The sequence below is a fragment of the Pithys albifrons genome, chromosome Z (genome assembly GCF_047495875.1).
Source record: "Pithys albifrons albifrons isolate INPA30051 chromosome Z, PitAlb_v1, whole genome shotgun sequence".
Classification (NCBI taxonomy): Eukaryota; Metazoa; Chordata; class Aves; order Passeriformes; family Thamnophilidae; genus Pithys; species Pithys albifrons.
The window spans coordinates 63,302,658-63,322,975 of NC_092497.1; the positions used below are offsets into that span (position 1 = coordinate 63,302,658).

Below are 20,318 nucleotides of genomic sequence, written 5' to 3' on the forward strand. Positions count from 1 at the left end.
CCTTCCCACTCCAGGAAAACTAAGATACTATTTGCCCCCTTGCATAAATTTTGTTGCACATGCAAGCAATTTTTCACTTGCTTGCTGAATTATGCTGAAACTGGGCCCTTCTGTCCAGACGCCTAAGGCTGTGTGCACTGCTATGGTAGCCATCACCTGCTGTTATGCCGCTGTCCACATTTAGAAGGGGGAGGGCAGAGAAATCATACACCCACTTTAGATCTACTGCTTAAATGTGAGCTCTGATGCTAAAGAATGTGGTTGTGTATATATGGATATATAAAAAAAAATTTTGCGCTCTACAAACACAAAAAGCTCTGAGTTCATACAGCCCTACTCCCTGGCACTTGATTTGATGCAAACTCACAACCCAGAAAGCACTTCCTCACTAAGACATCCTCAAGCTTTTTTAAATGTTTTTGGTTCTTGCTGTACTGTTTCAGACAGCTGTCTAGACCTTTCTCTATGTGAGTGGGAGTGGCTGAATATTTCTTGGAGGGGACCAACCAAAATCTTTCTTGGTAGTAACACTGTCATTTTTTTGGATCACCTCTCCCTGAAATGTTCCTTCACATCCTGTTTTCATTAGAAAACACACCTGTGATTTGGATTAGAGCTATTGCCATTTCTCCTTTGTCAGTATATTTCTAAATTACAGGAATGCATCTTCATGCAAGTTTTTTAATAATTTCCCTACTCATTGTCCTGGTGTCTGTATAGCTAAAGGCAGGGGAAAATCTCCCATTGCTATAAGCAATACATTAGCATGCACAGTCACTGAGCTGTGACAAGCAGCCCAAATAATACCTGATTGCAGTAACACATGTGGTAAAGAACATGCCAGACAGTGTTAACTGCTCTCCCTTGTTTTCCCAAACGTGGGAGAGACCCTACAGCAATACTGGCCAAAAGGAACAGAAACCAGTATAAATGCAAAGCCTGCTTGGTATGCTGGTAAGAATTTGGCTGCTCTTAGGAGAGAGAAAAAATAAAAAAGCAGCACTTTAATTCAGAAAGCAGCACCCCAATTCAAATCCATGGCAGACGTCAAACAGGCTGCTGCTGAGGCTACCAAATATGTGACTTTTCTTCCCAAAAGTGTTACTGGCAAAACACTTCCAGCGAAACGCTGAAGGTCATTATTAATTTTTCACAAGGAAAATGACATATTTATTCTCTTGGAGCTAAAATAAATGTTGCCAGAAGCCTTGTGCAGATGGGCCCTATTTATGATAACATTTGCCAAGATAAGGTTACAAGATACTTTCAGACCTGGTCAGATGCTGTGTCCTATACACAGTGCTGGTATCAAGCTGCAGCTTCAAGAAACCCCTCCCTCAATAAGTGGGCTCTCCCAACTGCTTTCCTGTCCATCCCAGAGCTCTCTGGTCACCCTAAAACTGTAGGACCAGAAGGATGATATTCCCCAGCTTCAGTTGAGGAGTGGCAGGTGGTAGGTGGTTTCTGACCTAAGCAATAATTACTGCTGAGATAGGCAGCAAACAGCCTGGGGCACAGGTTAGTAAGTGTTCTCTCTTGCCCTGCCTCCTCAGGAAGCTGGAATCAATAGTTAGAAAAGGGAATTGCACCACTGACTTTGAGGAGTGCAAGAAGGGGTGCACTGAACAGCATGCTACTTTGCCGGGTTTTGCTGAATCAGCTTATATACAAACTACAATTCAACCTTGTAAAATATATTTGGGTATTTGAGCATGTCTGTGGAAAGGTTAAATTTACCTTTCCAGAATTTTAATTATATGAAACACTGAGACAAGGAAAAGCTTTTTTGACTGCAGAAGAGAAACTACTGCTAATAACCTGAACTTGGGACAGTGACTCTTTCAAAATAAAACTGTGCAGAATGAAGTATAGGTCAAGTATTAGTTACAAAACATTAATTCAAGAGTAACTTAAGATGCTAAATGGGATAGTAAATTGTCGAACCTACTCTAGATCAAAGTCCCCATGGAAATCAAAGTTGTCACTGAACTCAGCTAGCAATTGCATAGTACTAACTCTGTTGCTACTGTTAAACCTTATTCTAATAAACTGAAGCCCACTCAACCCACTCAAAATTGCAGATGCTCCATGCACAGCAACAGCATTAGAGACCCATTGACAAGATCATTAGATTATCAGGACAAAATTCAGCTTTCAATATATCTTGTTTATTGCAAATTCTGACAATTCTTCCCTTAATGGATTTAGGTGAAGAAATTTTCAGGCCTGTTCTGGTCCTTACACATGGTAACTGCTGCTATAATTTCATCTTTGGAAATTGTAAACTTTTTGTGGAAATACTGACTTGCACTCTGGAGCTGGATTCATAGTAAGTATTTAAGTTGCTCAGTTATTCAGTTTACCTTCACCTCTTTAAGCTAATAATATAACACAGTGGGCTGAGGGAACATAATATGAGGTTTCTAACAGCTAAATCAAAATTAATTTCTGGACCTTAACAGGTATCGAGGATGTAACTTTAGTGCATACAAGCATTGTTATGTGTATTTATCTTGTTTGTATTCATAAGTTCCAGCTATTTGAGTTATCTTTTCTGTGTGATTCACAAGCACAGGTGATGGGCTGAGCTGCAGTACAATGTGTAAATCAGGGCAGTGTTTTGGCAGTGAAGCTGATATCAGAAGTGAAATTCCACCATGCCAGCCATTTACACTGGGTCTGGTAATGCTGGAGCTGTTGGCAGCCACATCAGGTGATAAGGATCTGTGAGAAGCAGAATTATAGTGCCTGCTGATTAGTTCTCTGGATTTCTTTTCTGGTGGAAATCATGCTGAAGGTAACAGTCCCAACAACTGCAAGTCCCCTGGAATGATTAGGGCACTCAGCATTACTCAGCCTCTGGTAGTTTTGGGGTGAATCTGAAGAAGGCACACACAAGCACAACAGAAGACAGTGCATGCTAGTCTGTGGGAGGTGAAAACACGTCTACACCAGTAGGCAGTGTCCAAAGCCTGTTGGCTGAGTGAAGGACATGGGCAATGGTCATGTGCTCAGAGATATGTTTTAGAAAGCCAAGGAGCTTTGCTTGCAGTGCTGGGCATGAGCTGGATCTATGATGTGTCACTGTAGCTGTCAGTCAAGTGACCCTTCAATGTCTCTTTTTTTGCCCCATCAATGAACAGCTAAGTGCTACAATTTCCTCCCATCCATGAAACACTAGAAATCAGTATTAAACAGTCTACAGACCTTGGATTCCACAACAGATCCTTCATTTTAGATAGACTGAAAAGATCTGAGCGACCATCATGTTCCCATATGACCTAAAACTCCTAATAAACTGATTGAATTTGTTCATTAACACTACTGGAAATAAAATTTCTAGTCAGCAGCTGTGTTGCAGGAAGGAGCTTTCATTTAGCATCTAGAAGCAGCAAGTCACACACAGGCCAAGCTGGCCTGTCTCTGCCTACAGGTACCATGGGTGGTCCTACCTGTACAAATTCAGAACTTCGCTCTGCAACTACAGGTAAATAATTGGGATTGAAGCCTAACCTGGCCCATTTAGCAATCACTTTAATATATTTGAAGTAGTGTCAGGCTACTCTACCACAACAGCTCAGAAAACTTCGATGTATACATAGGCAGAATTGTACTTACAATGTAAGATTTGCAGCACTCAACTCCTCTCGTCTAGTCATCATTTTCCTCTACTTCACCACCCTTAGCCCAATACAAGCCAAGTACAGTATTTCTCATTAATGTCATAAGAAGTTACAAGTGAAACCTTGGATGTTTGAGATAGTTAAAGACCCACAAAAAGACACTGCTCTCTCTGAATGAAGGAAATCTCATAGGGCCTCTGCTTCTCCTGGGAGTGAGCATCCTTTACACCTTGTTGCCCCAGCCTTTACCTGCTTTTATGTCATTACCATCTTCCTGAGAGAAAAATGTTGACTGCTGCACCTCACCACAGCAGGCATCACAGCAGCAAGCAAAACTACAAAGGCAGAAAGCCTGACCTCAGCAGTAGAGGAAGTCTGATGTTTATAGAATAAAACCCTAAATTGAGAGCCCAGCTTCCCCAAAAGCTCTATCCACTCTTACAGAGATAACTGGGCAGTGATGATCGGGAAGGGTCCCCATCTACTGGAGACAAGCTGCGCACTCCTATTTAAGTGCTTCAACTTTGGAAAAGACCTGTTTTCCAAACCAAGGTGGGGTCATTTTGATGTCATTTTATTGGTTATCATCTCTGACACAGCCCCTTGAACATGTACTTACTGAAAATGAGGTGTTTTCTCATTCTGCTGAGGAATACAGAAATGAGAACAACAAAGAGAGGCGATGTCATGGTACATCATGGTAATGTTTTACACCACAAGAGATAAAAGTAATCTTCCACATTTACTTTTAAATTTGTAAAGAGAGATTGCCATTTTTCTGGCATTTAAATAGTCCCTGATCTTTAGAGAAAACATCATGTGTAGTAGGTGATAATGACTAAAGGAAAGAGAAAACTTAAAACTACACTGATACACAAAGACAAGAAACATGTCAACACCACTTTACCACTTTTGTATTTTATTGTGGAACTGAGTTTTTTCCTTTACATCAAATATCCTCAATGGAAGAGGGGATATTGCACACAAATATCATAAAAGCACTACATATTACTTTCACTGGAAACTAATTTTCTACATTAGATATGACTGGATAGAATAGAAGTGATGCAGGATTATAAGACATAATACCATACACAGCTGCAGACTGACACAAACACCATTCAGAACAAGAGAGGAGGTGTGTGAGGTGCTTCTCAGCCAGCAACAAGACTTTCTTTCCATAGCTGGAAGATAATGGCTGCATGCAAATGCGTGAAAGCATATTTCAGATTTAGTCTTCTACAGTTGTGATTACAGCCCAGTCTTGAAGAGGTAGCTCCTGCCATCTGGAGCTCTTAGTTAGTGTAGTAGAGAGAAGCTGCTTTCAAGATTTTTTTTCTTTCTATATTTTACGGCACTGTTTTATTTAGTTACTTCATTTTTTTAAGATTTTTTTTCTGTAAAGTCACAACAAACAGACTTTTTTTTTAAATTTTAAATAGCAAACATTTTTAAATCAGGTGAATAATATAATTGCATTCTAAGAAAGGTTTACCTAGATGCTTTTAGTGTTTTTCCAATTATTAGGTGAAAAGATGAAAGCTTACAGTTTCTTTCAAGTGTAAACATTATATTTTTTCATCTTCTAGTAAATCCAGACCAATAAAATTACTATTTCTCTCAAAAACATCATTACTGAGCAAGAACCTCTGGCGACAGATGAACAAAGAGAAGCATATGACAGCAATGTCCTAAATGCACACTAAGCTCTCTTTGGAGCTCATTTGCTTATAGTGGGAGGGTTTGAAAATTCAATTAACAAATTTATTAAATCTTAGTAAAAGAGAGAACTCTCCTAAAATGCATAAGCTATCATAGACAATTAAAAAAACCTCAACATTCATATACACAGTTATCTCCATTCACCACAGTATGTAAGGTAAGTAAAAAAAAAACGAAGTGACTTCTATGAAAGATGGAGTGAAAATAGAGGTCAATGAAGTCAAACCCACCACAGGACTTTGAAAAGGCATGCAAGAGAAGCCCTGTCCAAGTTCAGGAGTGGGATGGGATCCCCAAAGTTAATTCTTCATTGAATTATATGAAGTAGTATATTAATAGCATAAAGATCATGACTGGGAATGCTGTTATGGGTAATACCATCATTGAAATTGAGTGTCCTTTACACTCAGATATTGAGTCTTTACAATTAGAGTAATCAATAATAAACCATGCTCCTAGAAATCTATGCTGATCAACAGCACTCATCGTTAATGTACACAGTACATTTTGATGACTGTTACACTAAACTAGTTGTGTAGTACTAGGATTAGCACAGGTAGATTAGTTCCACAGGCAGAAAAGACATTAAGGGCAAGAGGAGCTAATGGAGGAGGCTTATCGCTGTGTTGAATCTAGGTGCCATTGCCATTTGGAAGGGAATGGATGGAACAGGCATTGCAATATCTCAAAATAGCCAGACCAAGGTTTTAATATTCTTAGCAGCAAAAAAAGCAAATGCACATGTTAAGGTAATCTGTAACTATCTAATTATCATTATTATTTCAGAAGTAAATCAAATGCTTCAGCCATCATAAACGTACATGGGGATATTTAAGGCTTGATTCCAATTTAGTGTACAGTAGGACCAGATGACTGTAACTTCCCTGACAGTAGTGAAATTGCTCCTAATTCACAGGAGTAAGTGGTATAAGTGAGATTAGTCACAAGACCACTGCTGTATTTAAAACAGATTTTCTGCCAATGCAGTGATACAAACCATTTCAGGTATTGTCAGAAAATCTGTTCCCACCCACTCAAAAAGTTTGAATTCTGACCTATATAATAAAGTAGACAAATCTGAAAGAACTGTAGAAATAGTTTAAATATTCTGCCAAACATTTTGCCCATATCTTTGTAGATTATATATTAGAAAAGCAGTTTTAAGTGAATAATATGAGCCCAGCAAACATGTGTGTTTTCACAATACAGTTCCATCTGCCTTTTGTGCCATAGTCATTCTGAATTATTCTTAACTTCTTAAAAGGTATAGCAATAAATAATACAGCCTTGCTAGGGACACCTAAAAAAAGAGTAGACATTAAAAATAAATCAAACCACCAAGAACTGACAAACAGTAATTCACAGCATTAAATGGGCCTCAGGAGCCCACATTTAGAAGACCCTAAAGCAGTATTAAAAAACCCTCATAAAAATTAGGAGTGCAAACATACATCTATTAAACAAAAATACCCTAACAATGTAAAACTGAAATAAATTATAAGTAAAGAAAATAAAATGAGGTCATAGGTCACTACATTATGAAACTTAGTATCAACCATAAGGTTAATCCTACAGACCAGCACCTATTTCCATGCTGGAGGCCTTTACACCTTCTTTAAAGTCATAGTTGCAGATCTTCTGCGATGCAACATTTTTTAAATTGGGGTAAAATTTCTGAGACTGAAAAATTCAAACTGTCTTAAATCACAGAGCAGTGGTGCTGTTCCTCTGCAAGTAGTCTAGAGAAGTAAAGGAATGGAGAGGAAGGAAGGAAGGAAGGAAGGAAGGAAGGAAGGAAGGAAGGAAGGAAGGAAGGAAGGAAGGAAGGAAGGAAGGAAGGAAGGAAGGAAGGAAGGAAGGAAGGAAGGAAGGAAGGAAGGAAGGAAGGAAGGAAGGAAGGAAGGAAGGAAGGAAGGAAGGAAGGAAGGAAGGAAGGAAGGAAGGAAGGAAGGAAGGAAGGAAGGAAGGAAGGAAGGAAGGAAGGAAGGAAGAAGGAAGGAAGGACAGAGGAGGAAAGGAAAGATGAAAGGAAAGAAGAAAGCAAGGAAAAGAGGAAAGGAAGGCAAAGAGGAAGGGAAGGTACTTATTTTAGCTTATTGCTTTTTCTATCTTTTTTCAAGATCTTGTGAGGGTTGAGAATGTAGGTTACACCCTTTTAAGGACTGGCCAATCAACTCTTCAAATTCCATTTTCTGTCATCATAAATAGAATAATTTTACAACCAGGGTGTCCTTCTACTCCCCACCCCCAAAAATGTACTGGCAGTTGACTGTTTTCATAAAATTGTACCTCAATATCCATTCTCACTAGAATCTTAAACATTATTCATTTATCCTACAAAACTACAAAAAAATTGCCTTCACCTGAAAAATTTTTCTTTTGCATTTACCTGCAAATGAAAATGTTTGTTAAAAAATCATGTATTAAAAGTTCATGCAGCACTAAAAAAAAGGGTTTCTGTACATTTGTTCCCATGTTCGCTCTTAAATTAAACAAATAAAATAAGGTGAGACAAAGGAAGATTGAATACTGTATAGGTTTGCAAGTAACCTTTTTCATCATTCTGAATATTTCACTAAGTTTTGTAACTCTGATACTGGACATCACTTCAATCTTGCTTCCACAGTACAAAAAGAAACTTAAAAAAAGTGCTCATCTTGCCTTGCTGAGCTGTCCAAGTGCATCAATGAAGTGTTCACATAATTAACATATGTAATTCATAGCACCAAACCGTTCGACCAGTCAGATATGTTTCTAATACCACACATGCACACTCACACTTCTTTACTGGTGTAACTATGATCCTACACAGATGTTTTATAAATTTGCTGTCTCAGCATTAAAAAATAAGTGCATCAAGTTTCTTTGTACATTCAAGTCACTTTCTAAGGCAAATTGTCTACTGTATGTACTCCCGACTGCTTTGGTATTTTGCTTCAGTTAATCAACAGTGGACATGGGTGTTCAAGCATGTGGACTGGTCAGTTCTGGCTGAAGTGAGTGGGCTTTCACTGGAATCATGCCTTGGACCAAAATTCTGCATGTTGAAAAAGAAAGGTTCTACCCTTCTGGATGGGGTGCAGACTACATGCATATTTGGCCTGTGATTGTTATGGTATGTCAGTATGCAGAGTTCAAATTAAAGTGGAAAACTGCTGATGAGTGATTAGGCTGTACATCCCTTCCTAGGCACATCCTGTTTCTTTTTATTGTTGAGCTAACATAATTCTTTAAAAAAAGGATCCCCATAGTGATAGCTCATATTCATTCAAATTTGAAATGTCCTTCTCATGTAAGAACAGAAACAGACTGCAGTAAGCGATACATCTATTGCCATGAGACTAATGCAGACCTAATTATTTACTACTTTCTCCTCCTACCCCTCTCTCTCTTTCTCTCTTTGTGTTTCTTTAGAGGGCAAATGCCTCTACCTGGCAGAAGTCAGTTGGGGTTGCAAGTGCATGGTTTCCAAATGTTCAGTAGAGATGCAACTGGATCTGTATTTTTGCAGTAATTTGTACTCTACTATGGGAAGACTGTTATTTCCCTTAGCAATCAACAAAGACTGAAAAATATTAGTGATTTGCATCACTGTGACACAGTATAGCATTTGGCAGATATATAGTTCAGCAGTTGAAAGAGATGAGTCGAATTTTTAGAAAAGTTGTTTTCAAATTGAAGAATTTCTGAAAGCAAAGTTTAATCTTCTGGTGCGTTGTCTTGTTCTTACAGTTCGATCTTGCATGCAGGAAAAGATTCATCTTGCATAACAACAGTGCTGCTGCTTGCCAAAACCATGATGTTCAGATCCTGCTGCTTCTCATGGGTCTCTTGGTACCATTCCCGCATCACTTCTGAGTCATGGGTTGGGATTAAGGTCACCTGCAACACAAAACAGAAGTTCTGATGAATGGACAATAGAAATAGTTGATAAGCCAAATCTCTTTGCAAGAAGCCCCAGCCAAAAAAGTATGTTTCTCCTTTGGAAAGAGTGGGTCTTTATGCAATAAATACTTGAATAAATAGACAAATAAAAGGAAATAAATGAACATGTAGGTAAGGTAAAATGACGACAAGGAAGTAGTTTATCAAAATAAAACATGCTGAGAGGCAGCTTTCCAAAGAAGTACCAGGTTATAATCTGCATTGATACTCTTTAGATTATGGGCAAATATTTTATTTACTTATTCATTGTGATGGAAAGGCACATGAAGTTTCCAAATGCATTTAATAACTGTATAAAGTGTGAAACATACAGTTTTCTTCCCTACTTACAAATGGCAATGTTTCCAAACTTGGATCATATATACATGAAACAGCCAGCTGGCCCTATAAGCCAGTTCTGAACTGTTTTATTCACCAGGAATAGGTCTGAAGGGCCAGAAATGTGGGAGCAGCTGAGTGCAGTTCAGCTCTGTGCTTCACTCATGCAGTCTGTCTTACCAACAGCAAAATAAGATGCCCACAACAGCAAAACAAGGACCACATTCCCTGGCAGCCCCCATGTACTCCAGCGGTGCTCTAGCTTCTCATAGCTGTTTCCCAGAGAAGATTAAATTTCCAGGTAGAGATATGAGTGAAAAGCCTACCTGCATATTACTCTCCCACTGTGCCTTGCCCTCCAGCAGGGAGTCCAGAACAGCCCTGCTTGGCTCCTCAGCTGCAGAATCATTCCCGCTCACTACATAGTAGGATGACCGCACCCTCTTGAAAAACTCGACGTCAACGTTCTTGCTATTGCTATGATTGGGAATGTATACCAGATCCAAATACACTGGAGGTCCTGGAGGCACTGCGGTAGATTTTGTCACCTTAGTATTCCCAGGTCCTTTGGAAACCAAACAACAAAAGTCTTTATCACAGGCTGTTTAAAAACATGCACTTATTAATTACAGTTATAACCACTGAGGTGAGATGTATCATTATGGCATTACCATCCTACATATAATAACATGTTGCAGGTTTGTCATACCCCAATTATGATTGTAATGAGAGAAAAACCTGGATAACTCTAACTATATAATACAATAACAAATCACTACTACAAACGCAAACTCAGCTAAACCTTTCCCAGTGAAATACTGCTATTACCCGGCAATTGCTATGCAGGGCTGTGATTACTGAATTATCATTCAGTAAATGGTGGTATTATTTTCCAGGTGAAGAAGTGCAGCTTTTTGAAAGTCTCAGGTATACAGGATTATAAAACCTAGGGTCACACAGGGAACCATGCAGATTTGAAGCAGTCCTGAAATTCGAGGCAGATAGCAAGACGTCACAGCTACTGATATGCTCAAACTGCCTTACAGGTGCTTTAGGAGGCTGCTACACATGAGCAGAGGACAGGAGGAACTTGAAAAGATGGAGAAAAATGTAAAGCAATTCAGGGAACAGAGTCAAGTGCTTGTTTGTTGGCTGTATCCTAATTTGCATACACAAATTAACTACTTACCACAAAAGGTAGGGGGAAGTGTGTCTGCTGCTGTACATAGCATATATAGTACTTGTTCTAAGAAGAACTTCAGTCAAAAGGAAGTACCATGTTTAAACACATTGAAAATACTACCAAAAAAGGTGTCTTTTGCTACAAACTAGATCTTGGTGTCAGCTGAAAGTTGGGATTCAACCAGTAATTTTATCCAGATGATCACCACTTAGGTCTATTAGCCTTCTGATGTTGATGAGACTTGGTAAACAATTATCTGAGCAATACATTCTATTTAGGGTCACACACTGCAAGGTCAGCTAAGTCCATTACAGTAGTCTAACATGTCTTGCCATTCATCATAGGGTAGTATGTCAAATGGCATGGTAAGATTTCCTGAATTTGCGAGTTTTACTGCTGGGCTTCATTACAAAACATTTTATCACTTTTGATGATAAAAAAATCTGTGATATTTCTTTTTGAATTGTGCATACCAACCCTGAATAAGATACTAGTTGTTACACTTTACACTTAAATGTCATTACCTATAGAGCCCTGTCTTATTCCAGCTTGTACCTGAGAAGTATGCCTTAAGGAAGAAGACTCATGTAGAGCTGAAGTGCTGGAGAAATGTACAGCATGAGAAATGATACTGTTGCTTTGAAATGTACCTACTAACAGAGTTAGGGCGGTCCCGTGGTGTAAAGGAGAGCACTCTGGACTCTGAATCCCAAGGACCTGAGTTCGAGTCTCAGTGGAGACCATCCCCTGGCAGTTCAATGCCTCCCTGCCATCCCATCCCATCAGATCTTGGATGCTCAGCAGGGTCAGCCCCAGTTAGTACCGGGTGCTGTGACAGTTCCGAGGACTTCACTGTCACTGTCCAAGCTCACTCGGCCATGGCAGATGAACCTTAGGAGTTAAAGGGTGGGGTCAGTTCTGCGCACGCTGAGCCTCACCTAAAAAATCCACTGTGCAGGCTGGAAGGGCACGTGGGGAGAGCCCTGCCCAAATCTGCATTCGTGAAGTCTGGCCATACATACATATTTACTAACAGAGATATGCAAATAATGGTGTAAGAGAGGAAGAGTGGACTACTAAAAATTGGGAAGCTAAAGACAGTTGAATGCTGCTTTGTTTGTACTGAAGCATAGACCTGCTACTTGTAAAACAGCTTTCAACAGAACATCAGTCCTCAGAGCAGCAAAATCAAAGTATCCTCCAAACACTCCCTAACAAGATCTGCTGGAAAACAGTTATCTAATTCATATTTTATTGCTACTTAGAATATACAACAGCCATTCAAAATTACTTTACCTTTCTGTATGTTTAGAAATCCCTGATGGCATAAGACATTAATTGGATTATGGGCTGTACATGCTTAGTTTACCAAAAGTGCTTTTACTTATGTTATACTTTCATTAAAATGCTCCTTTTAAAATCAATCCAGTAAAGCAATAAGAGCATCTAAAGGCTGATGGTGACATTCTCTTCCACAATATTAAACTGCAATAATTTCTGTTAAAGAGAATTCTGCCTACCTATTCCTCACAATTAATAAAGGGGTTCACTTTGATACAGATTTCATTTCACCTACAAAAGTGGCGCTTTTAATTCTATTAGGTGCTTAACCATTAAGACAGCTAGTATTAAATTATTTCTATTTTATGTACTCTCTCAGCAAACTGACACATCAATTTTCTCTGATTACAAAAGTAAAACTAGTGAATTTCACGCATTTAAATGTGGTCTTCATGCACTGGATTTATACTTAAAACCTGCACTTTCTTTGAGGATTTGCTACAAATGACATTCTCAGCTGATGCCAAGCTAAACTACACTGCAACAACTAGAAAACCTGTAACACCAAAGAATTGCTGTGTCCTTACCTGTGGTTGCAGTCTTTCCTGACTTGGATGTTGTATTTGCTGCATTCTTGGTGTCTTTGTCTTTCTCTTCCACTCGAGACTTTACCTCTGGATTAGAGAGATTTTTAGTTGCCTTCTCCACAGACTCCTTCTTTTTTGGAGAAGCTGTTCTGGAAATTTTGTCTAAAGATTCTTTTATAGCTGGCTTTGGTGAAGCCACTTGTTTTGATTTACCATCACTTTTTTTAACAGGAGAAGATGACTTGGCCTTTGTACCCTGCTTTTTTGTCTTTGTCTTTTCTTTGAGGTCCTTCTTCAAAGGCTTACCTAAATTCTGATCAACTGGCAGAGCTTCTGGATCAACCATGGTAACATCAGGGTGTCTAGGAGAAGGGCTGCGATCCTGCATTGGGACAGGGGGTGGGTCAATGTGTTTGTATGTAATTGTCTTGTCTGTTGGAATGGTTTCTGACTCATCTTCTGAGTCAATGTTAGCATCTGCAGTGATGGAAGGACATTCCTCAGTCTCTGGAGGAACATCTGAATCAGTCTGAGATGGGGCAGACTCGCTCACAGATGTGGGAGGGGTTTCATCACACTGTCGCCCTTGTTGCTTTCCCCCAGAAGGTGGCTGAGCTCCTCCAGACTGAGTTAGAGCCTTCTCTTGATCTTGAGACTGTTCTTCACTTGCAAACCACTCAAGAGGGTTTGGGTTGATAAATGAGGGTGAAAGTTCAGTTTTGGGATGCTTATATTCACAAGACGACACAAGGCATAAGTCAACATCTTGACGGGATTCTGCTAATGATTTACTTGGAGTGAAATGTGCACTTGCTTCATAGGAACAGCTAGTAGCTTCAGGTGACCTAGTGGCTCTCCCAGTTGTCTCAAATGAGTAATCTGTGGCTTCAGGTGAACTTGAGGCCTTTCCAGTTGTCTCATAGGAGTAAGCCATGGCCTCTGATGACCTGGTGGTTCTCCCAGTTGTCTCATAGCAGTAGCCAACGGCTTCTGGTGACTTAGAGGTTTTCCTTGTTGTCTCATAGGAGTAATCCATAGTATCAGGTGATCTGGTAGCTTTCCCAGTTACCTCATAGGAATAATCTGTGGTTTCAGGTGACTTGGTGGTTTTCCCAACTGTCTCATAGGAATAATCTGGGGCCTCTGGTGACCTGGTAGTTTTTCCCGTTATCTGGTAAGAATAATCTGTGGCCTCAGATGACCTCATATTTTTTGCAATTATCTCATAGGAATAATCTGTACCCTCAGGTGACCCAGTAGTGTTCCTGGTTATCTCATAGGAATAATCTGTCCCTTCAGGCGATCTAGTAGTTTTTCTGGTTGTTTCATAAGAATAATCCATGGCTTGAGGTGATCTAGTTGATTTTCTAACTGCCTCATAGGAATAGCTAATACCCTCTGGTGACCTGGTCATTTTCTCTCCAGCCTCATATGAATAACTAAGTTCTTCAGGTGACCTGCTGCTTTTCTCTGAATCTTCTTTCTCTGGGCTGAGTAAGGGTTCTGGACTGTGTTTTGTTAGGGGTTCCTCATAACCAAAGGCTTTGACAGCGGACACTTGCTGTGACAACAAATGTGTGTGACTAGCTGACACCATTTCTTTGATTGCAGGAGGTGAATCTGGAAAAGTAGGAGAATACAGAGGAGAAGATTCCCTTGGAGTTAATGGAGATAGGTCAGATTTTGGTGACGGCTTTTCTCCTAGGCTCTGCACTTTATCTGAGGTAAGAGAAGAATATAGTGACATATCTCTGTGTGGAACAGCACCTGCAAAAGTTTCCTCTGGCAGTGGTGAAGCTACCTGAGAAGGTGTGTGAGCTGATGAAGTTGAGGATGAAGCTTCAATTTGAGAAACTGAGATAATTTCTGAAATATCTTTCTCTTGAGAGCAAGATGACTGCTCCACAGGGGAAATCTTCTGTGCAAAAGGAGGCTCCTGCATATCTGAAGGGCTATAATCTACTTCTGTTGGTCCATTTTCAGATATATGGTGTACACTGGTGCCTACAGCAGGATATTCTGGTGACTGCCTACTAAAGTCCATTGCTAAAGACTGATCAGGGGACTCTCGACCATATCCTACAGACATAGCTGACTGCTCAGGAGACCTGTGATCATGCACTGGTGTTCTTGATTTTGCAGTTTTAGGTGAGAAATCTGGTGGAGAAATTGACATGGGCCTTGGGCACTCTTCTTTAGATGGAGACATTTCTGTTTCCTGAAAAGTTGTTGGTGTTTGTACAACTGATACTGAAAGGGAGTCATCAACTTCAGTAGAATGGGGAGAACCAACCTCAGCATGCAAAGATGGAGATACATCATCAGTAGTTGGTTCTGGAAATGAACTAGTGGCAACCGATGCTGTAGAGACAGAAGCTACTCCTTCTATATGGGAATAGGTGTCTTCTGCAACAACCTCATCAACGGGAGTTGCAGACTTGTCAGAAACAGTGCCTTCAGAAATTGACATTTTGGTGTCTTCTTTTAAAGAGCCAAACTGACTGATATCTACTTGACTCGGTGAGAGATCACCTGCTAACTTCCGCTCATCCAAGACCAGAGAAGATTGAGAGCTGCTAGGTTCTGTATCCTCCATTTTCCTTTCCAGGCTGAAGCTTTCCTTAATTACCATAAACTCCATGCTTTTCTCATCTTGTTTTTCTTGAAAAAGGCCCACAGAGCTGGCTTCTGAAGCTGGGCTCATCTGACCAGGTGATTTTTCTTTTTCAGGTTTCCCCTCAGAAGGACTTCCATAATCTCTGGTAGCAGACTTTAAATCAGCACTCAAAAACGCATCATAAGTGGTCTCTGAACCTATCAGTGGTGGACTCCGCAGAGGCGAGAGAACCTTTTCAATGGGAGATTCTGAATCTGGCACAGGCTCATCCATAGGGCTTATTCTGCATTTTTCAGTCTCATCTTTGTCTTCACTGAACTCAAAGCTAACAGGTGCTTCTGTTGATTTTTCACTAGTTTCAGAGGGAAGCTGACTGGACTTTTCATCAGTGGGAGACTGATAATAAGGAGTGTGGCCAGCACTACCGGCAGCAGACTGTGATGGAGATGCTACTTCTAATGTTTTATCTTCAGGGCTTGCACAGTGCTCCTCAGCAATTTCCTGATGTACATCAGGCAATCTAGTGGTAACAGACTCAGAAGGGACCTTGATCTCATTGGGAGTAAGTGAAAAGTTCACACTACGTTCACCCAGTGGTGTTTTGGCAACAGGTGATGGAGGGGACAAACTGTCAGCTGGACTCTTGGCTGAACTACATTTTCCACCTACATCCTCTTGATAGGGTTCTTTGATTTCTAATTTGGCAGTGCCATGGATTTCACTTTCATTTTGCCGGTATACTTCTTGGAATGCAGATTTGCAGAATTTGTCTTCCTCTAATGAAGAAGGTGGTGAGATGGTGGAGGCTGAGGCATTATAATCCTTACCTTCTGTGGCCTCTGTTTTGGATCCTTCAGATAATCCATTAAAAGGATCTGGAAGTGGAGAAAGTTTAGGTCTGCCAAACTCTTGAGAGTACAGTGATGTCTCATACTTGGTGATGTTCACATACTCCTGAGAAGGTGACTCACTTTCCTCATTGTTAGTTTCATCACTCATGACATCTCGGGGTGTTGACATTTCATCCATTGGAGTTGGTTCACTGGATATTTCAATGGTGGACTGTGTGTAACCTGAAGTAGCAGTGAATTCCTCAGGTTGATCTTCTCTATTTTCCTCATCAGAAACAGTGGCTTCACTTTCTGAACCACCTGGCAGTGTCTCATCATGGATAGAAGAGGCTGGTTCAATTACTGGAGACTGAGACTCTGAGTGTTTAGTTGGTGTAATTATGAGTAAGCCGTATTTATCTTCAGCTTCACCAGATTCTGCAGCTTTGTCTACTACAGCCATCACATAATCATCTTCAGCTTCTATTTTTTCATTTTCCTCTTCATCTCTGATGTCTTCTGCTTTGTCCTCCTCATCTTCTTCAGTCTCTTCAGTTTCTGCCTTTTCTATTGCTTCTTCCCTGTCTTCTTCAGCACGTTCATCAGATGTCTCGTAATCTGCCTTTTCAATATATTTTTCATCTTTAGTGTTGGCATGTACTTCAGTCATCATTTGTTCTGAGCCACCTGTAACTTTTCTTGACTCTTCTGTATATGGCTTTGTGGCACCCACACATGTCTTTTCTTCTTCATCTCGTTCTTCAGCTTCTTCTGTCTCTGCCTTTTCTTCATAATCTCCTGCTTCAGAGGATTCCTCCAAGCCAGTTCCCTCATCTTCAAACTTCTCATTGTCATCAACCCTGTGCTTTTCCACAGGTTCCAATTCTTCAGGTGTCTGTTCACACTCACCCTCAGCCTCTGTGGTAGTTATGCCTTCATCAGAGGACTCAGTAGGCCCTTCATTATCCAGTTTTTCTTTGTGTACTTCAAAGGCCTCTTTTTGTACTGTGCCATTGAGTTTCAATTCATCTTTTATAAGTGCAACTTGACTTTTTGTTTCTTTTATTGTTTCTACTTCTTCAGCTTTTAATTCCTCAAAGTCCTTTGTTAAATCCTCTGGTGAAGACATAAGGGATCTCTCTGCTTCAAGCTCCTTTCCACCAGCCATAATTTCTGCAGCTGCTACAGTTGCTGCTCCAACTGCTGCAAGAGCAGCTTGTGTTCCACTGACTTTGAGGTCCTTCTTCACCGTTTTAACTTTTCCTTTTTCTTTTGGCTTTCCAGCAGGTATTGCTTCTTTTTTAGCAGGTTCCTCCTTCTTTTGTGGTTTAGGTTTTGCTGCTGGCTTTTTGGATTCACTAGAAGGAGTAGCAGTCTTTTTTGTTTCTTTAGGAATCTTTTTCATGTCCTTTTTGGCTTCTTTGTCTTCCTTCTTGATTTCCTTCTTCTCTTCTTTTTTAGTTTCTTTTTTAACTTCTTTTGGTGATGCTTCTTTCTTTACTTCCTTCTTAGTTTCCTTCTTCTCTTCCTTTTTCACCTCTTTTTTAACTTCTTTCTTGATCTCTTCTTTTTTGGGTTTTTCTTCTTTTTTGATGGGTGTTTTCTCTTCCCTTTTAGAAACCTCTTTCTTTGGTTTTTCTTTTTCCTCTTTCTTTTCTTCAGGTTTTGGTTTGACTTCCTTTTTCACTGTCTTCTCCTTTGACACTTTTGGTTTCACATCTGTACTTTGTTTTTCAGAAGTTTCGGATTTTACTAACTGTTCTTCTTTACTTGGTATGTCTTTTTCCACCACTATTGGTTTGGTCTCTACTTTTGCAGTTTTTTCTTTTTTAACTGGAACTTTTTCTTTGCTTTCCAACTTCTGAGACTTTTCTGGTACTGGACCAGGCTTCACAGGCTCTGGTGTTTCCTCCTTAGATTCCTTTCTGATGGGCTTATTTGGTGGTGTCTTTGCAGCAGGCTTGAGACTCTCCTTGCTGTCTGTTCGTTGCTTCAACTTTGCTTGTTTCACAGCTGGACTAGCAATGTTCCCAGTTAGGTCTTTTTGTGTAACCACTGGTTGTTTAAGGAAGTCTAAGTGTTTGAGTTTTTCTAGTCCTTCTAGAATATTATATTGGGTGCTGTTTCCAGGAAACAGAACTCGGATTATTTTTTCTGCAGGATTAGCTGGATGCCACACGATCAGGGATGAGACAGACGTGAAATAGGATAATGGAATATCTAGTTCTTGGCCATTTGGTAGTAGGAATTCAGCTTTATCTCTGTTAGTACCACTCCACTGCTGCATAAAATATTGCATCTCTTTGCTGCTTTTGACAGGATTAAGCACATACATCTCAAGTTTGCCGACTCCCATTTTCTGAAATAAAATTATGGGGTCAATGGTATTTCCTGTATTTCTGACAAGAGGTTCGGGTTTCATAGACAATTTGTTTAAATACTGGAGAGTAAAACAAGCTTCTTCCACGCTCCTTTTTACTCTAAAATTAGGATCCAGGTTCTTCAGGTTCTCAGGTACATTAAGAAACACAACTCCTAAATCAGGTGAAATCAGATTTTTCATCCAGTCACTGTTGGTAGTAGACCCTTGGGACTGTTCTTCTTCAAGTTCAGCTATCTTTCGCTGAAGCATGCTATTGATTCCTGGCAGATTGTCATCTCCGATGTGAGTAAGCAGAATGGAATCTACCCTGTCTAAGTGCCGGATAAGTTTCCAGAAACAAGATTTTCTTTCGGATCCTCCATTGATAAGCATATTGAATCCATTCACTGCAAACAATGCAGAGTCTCCTCTTCCCCCTGGGAAAATATAGCAGCAGGGTTTGGAGAGTTTCAAGAATCCTCCCGAGGTTGGAGGTTCCAAAATGTCAAAAGGTGATGGCACTTCTACTGATTCTGACAGATACTCAGTGAATTCAGAGAGTCCTTCCATTTCAGGCAATATGGAAGATGAGTTGAGTTTAATGTTTATAAAATCTTGCAAGTTGTGTCTGTCAAGGTTAGAATTCTTCCAGTCCCCTTCCTCAGGGCAGAAAAGAGTTAGGCTGGCTTTGTTGGCAGGGTGTGTGGTGCTCAATAATTCACCAATCTAGAGTTGTAAAACAAAAACACAAGAAGATGCACACAAATTCACTTTTTAAAACGACAATTAATGTCAGAACACAATACTTCCTGATCAGTTAGATAATACCTTTTCCATTTTTTAGTGCACGGGTGAGTACCCATCCCAGAAGACAAAGTAACCTGTCACCACAATTAGTGTATTGCTCTATTATTTAAAACACAAAGGAAGACCTTATTCCTGGTCACTACTGCCCAAAGAGCAATAGTACCCAAGGTTTCCCCATCCATGCTTCATAGAAGGATGGTACAAACTTTTACATTAAGAGGGTATGAGGATCATGAGAGTAATGTAGACTGAGCTGCCATTGTAGCTCTACCATTAGCTCACATCTACAGAACAAAGCACGCCTTAACATTCAGAGAGTAACTGCAACATGGAGGAGGTCAGCATCCTCCCAGGGACAGAGCCTATCCTTTCTCCTTTTCTCATGGGCTATATTGTACCACACCATAATTACTGCAGGTCTTTTTGCAGGATGGCTCCTGAAAAGCCAGTACTGCTCCCAGATTTATCCAGACTGGCTGCAGGAGAGTTTTTCAGCACATTGACCATGAGATAGTGGAAGTCAGGATCCTGTGTGAGAAAGCAAAGCAGTAAGCAGGACTAGAATCCTGAATGTTGACCTCTTCAAAGACCTACTGAGAGGAATCCCTGGCCTTAAGGCTCTAAAAGACACAGGGTCAACATTCAAGCATCATTTCCTCCAAGCTCAAGACCAATGTCTTCCCATGAGCAAGAAATGAAGCAAAGGGGTAAGAGACCTGTATGAATGAGCAAAAGGAGCTTCTAGCAAATCTCAAACAGAAGTAATAAATTTATGGGATGTGGAAAAGGGACAGCCACATGGGAGGACTACAGGAACATTGTCAAAGTATGAAGAAGGGATGTGATGAAGAAGGCCTCTGGCAATTGAGTTTGGCAAAGGATATCAAGGACAACAAGAAGGGCTTCTACTAGTATATCAGCAGCAAAAAGAAGATTAGAAAAAATGTGAAGCCACTGCTGAATCAATGGGTCATGGAAGACACAGAGAATGAATGCCTTTTTTAGCTCAGTCTTTACTGCTGAGAGTGGCCGTCAGGAATTTC

General features: G+C 40.2%; 1 protein-coding gene across 1 annotated transcript in view; it reads right to left on the reverse strand.

Moving 5' to 3' along the window:
* Positions 1 to 8,304: 8,304 nt before the first annotated feature.
* The window catches only part of MAP1B (microtubule associated protein 1B), a 69,792-nt gene continuing 57,778 nt past the window's right edge, over positions 8,305 to 20,318 (reverse strand). Inside the window, exons 5-7 of the mRNA XM_071580127.1 lie at positions 12,660 to 19,194; positions 9,935 to 10,173; positions 8,305 to 9,227 (exon numbers count right to left, since the gene is read on the reverse strand). Coding sequence (XP_071436228.1) covers positions 9,072 to 9,227; positions 9,935 to 10,173; positions 12,660 to 19,194 — 6,930 coding nt within the window. The 3' untranslated portion in view covers positions 8,305 to 9,071. The remainder of the gene's footprint in view (positions 9,228 to 9,934; positions 10,174 to 12,659; positions 19,195 to 20,318) is intronic.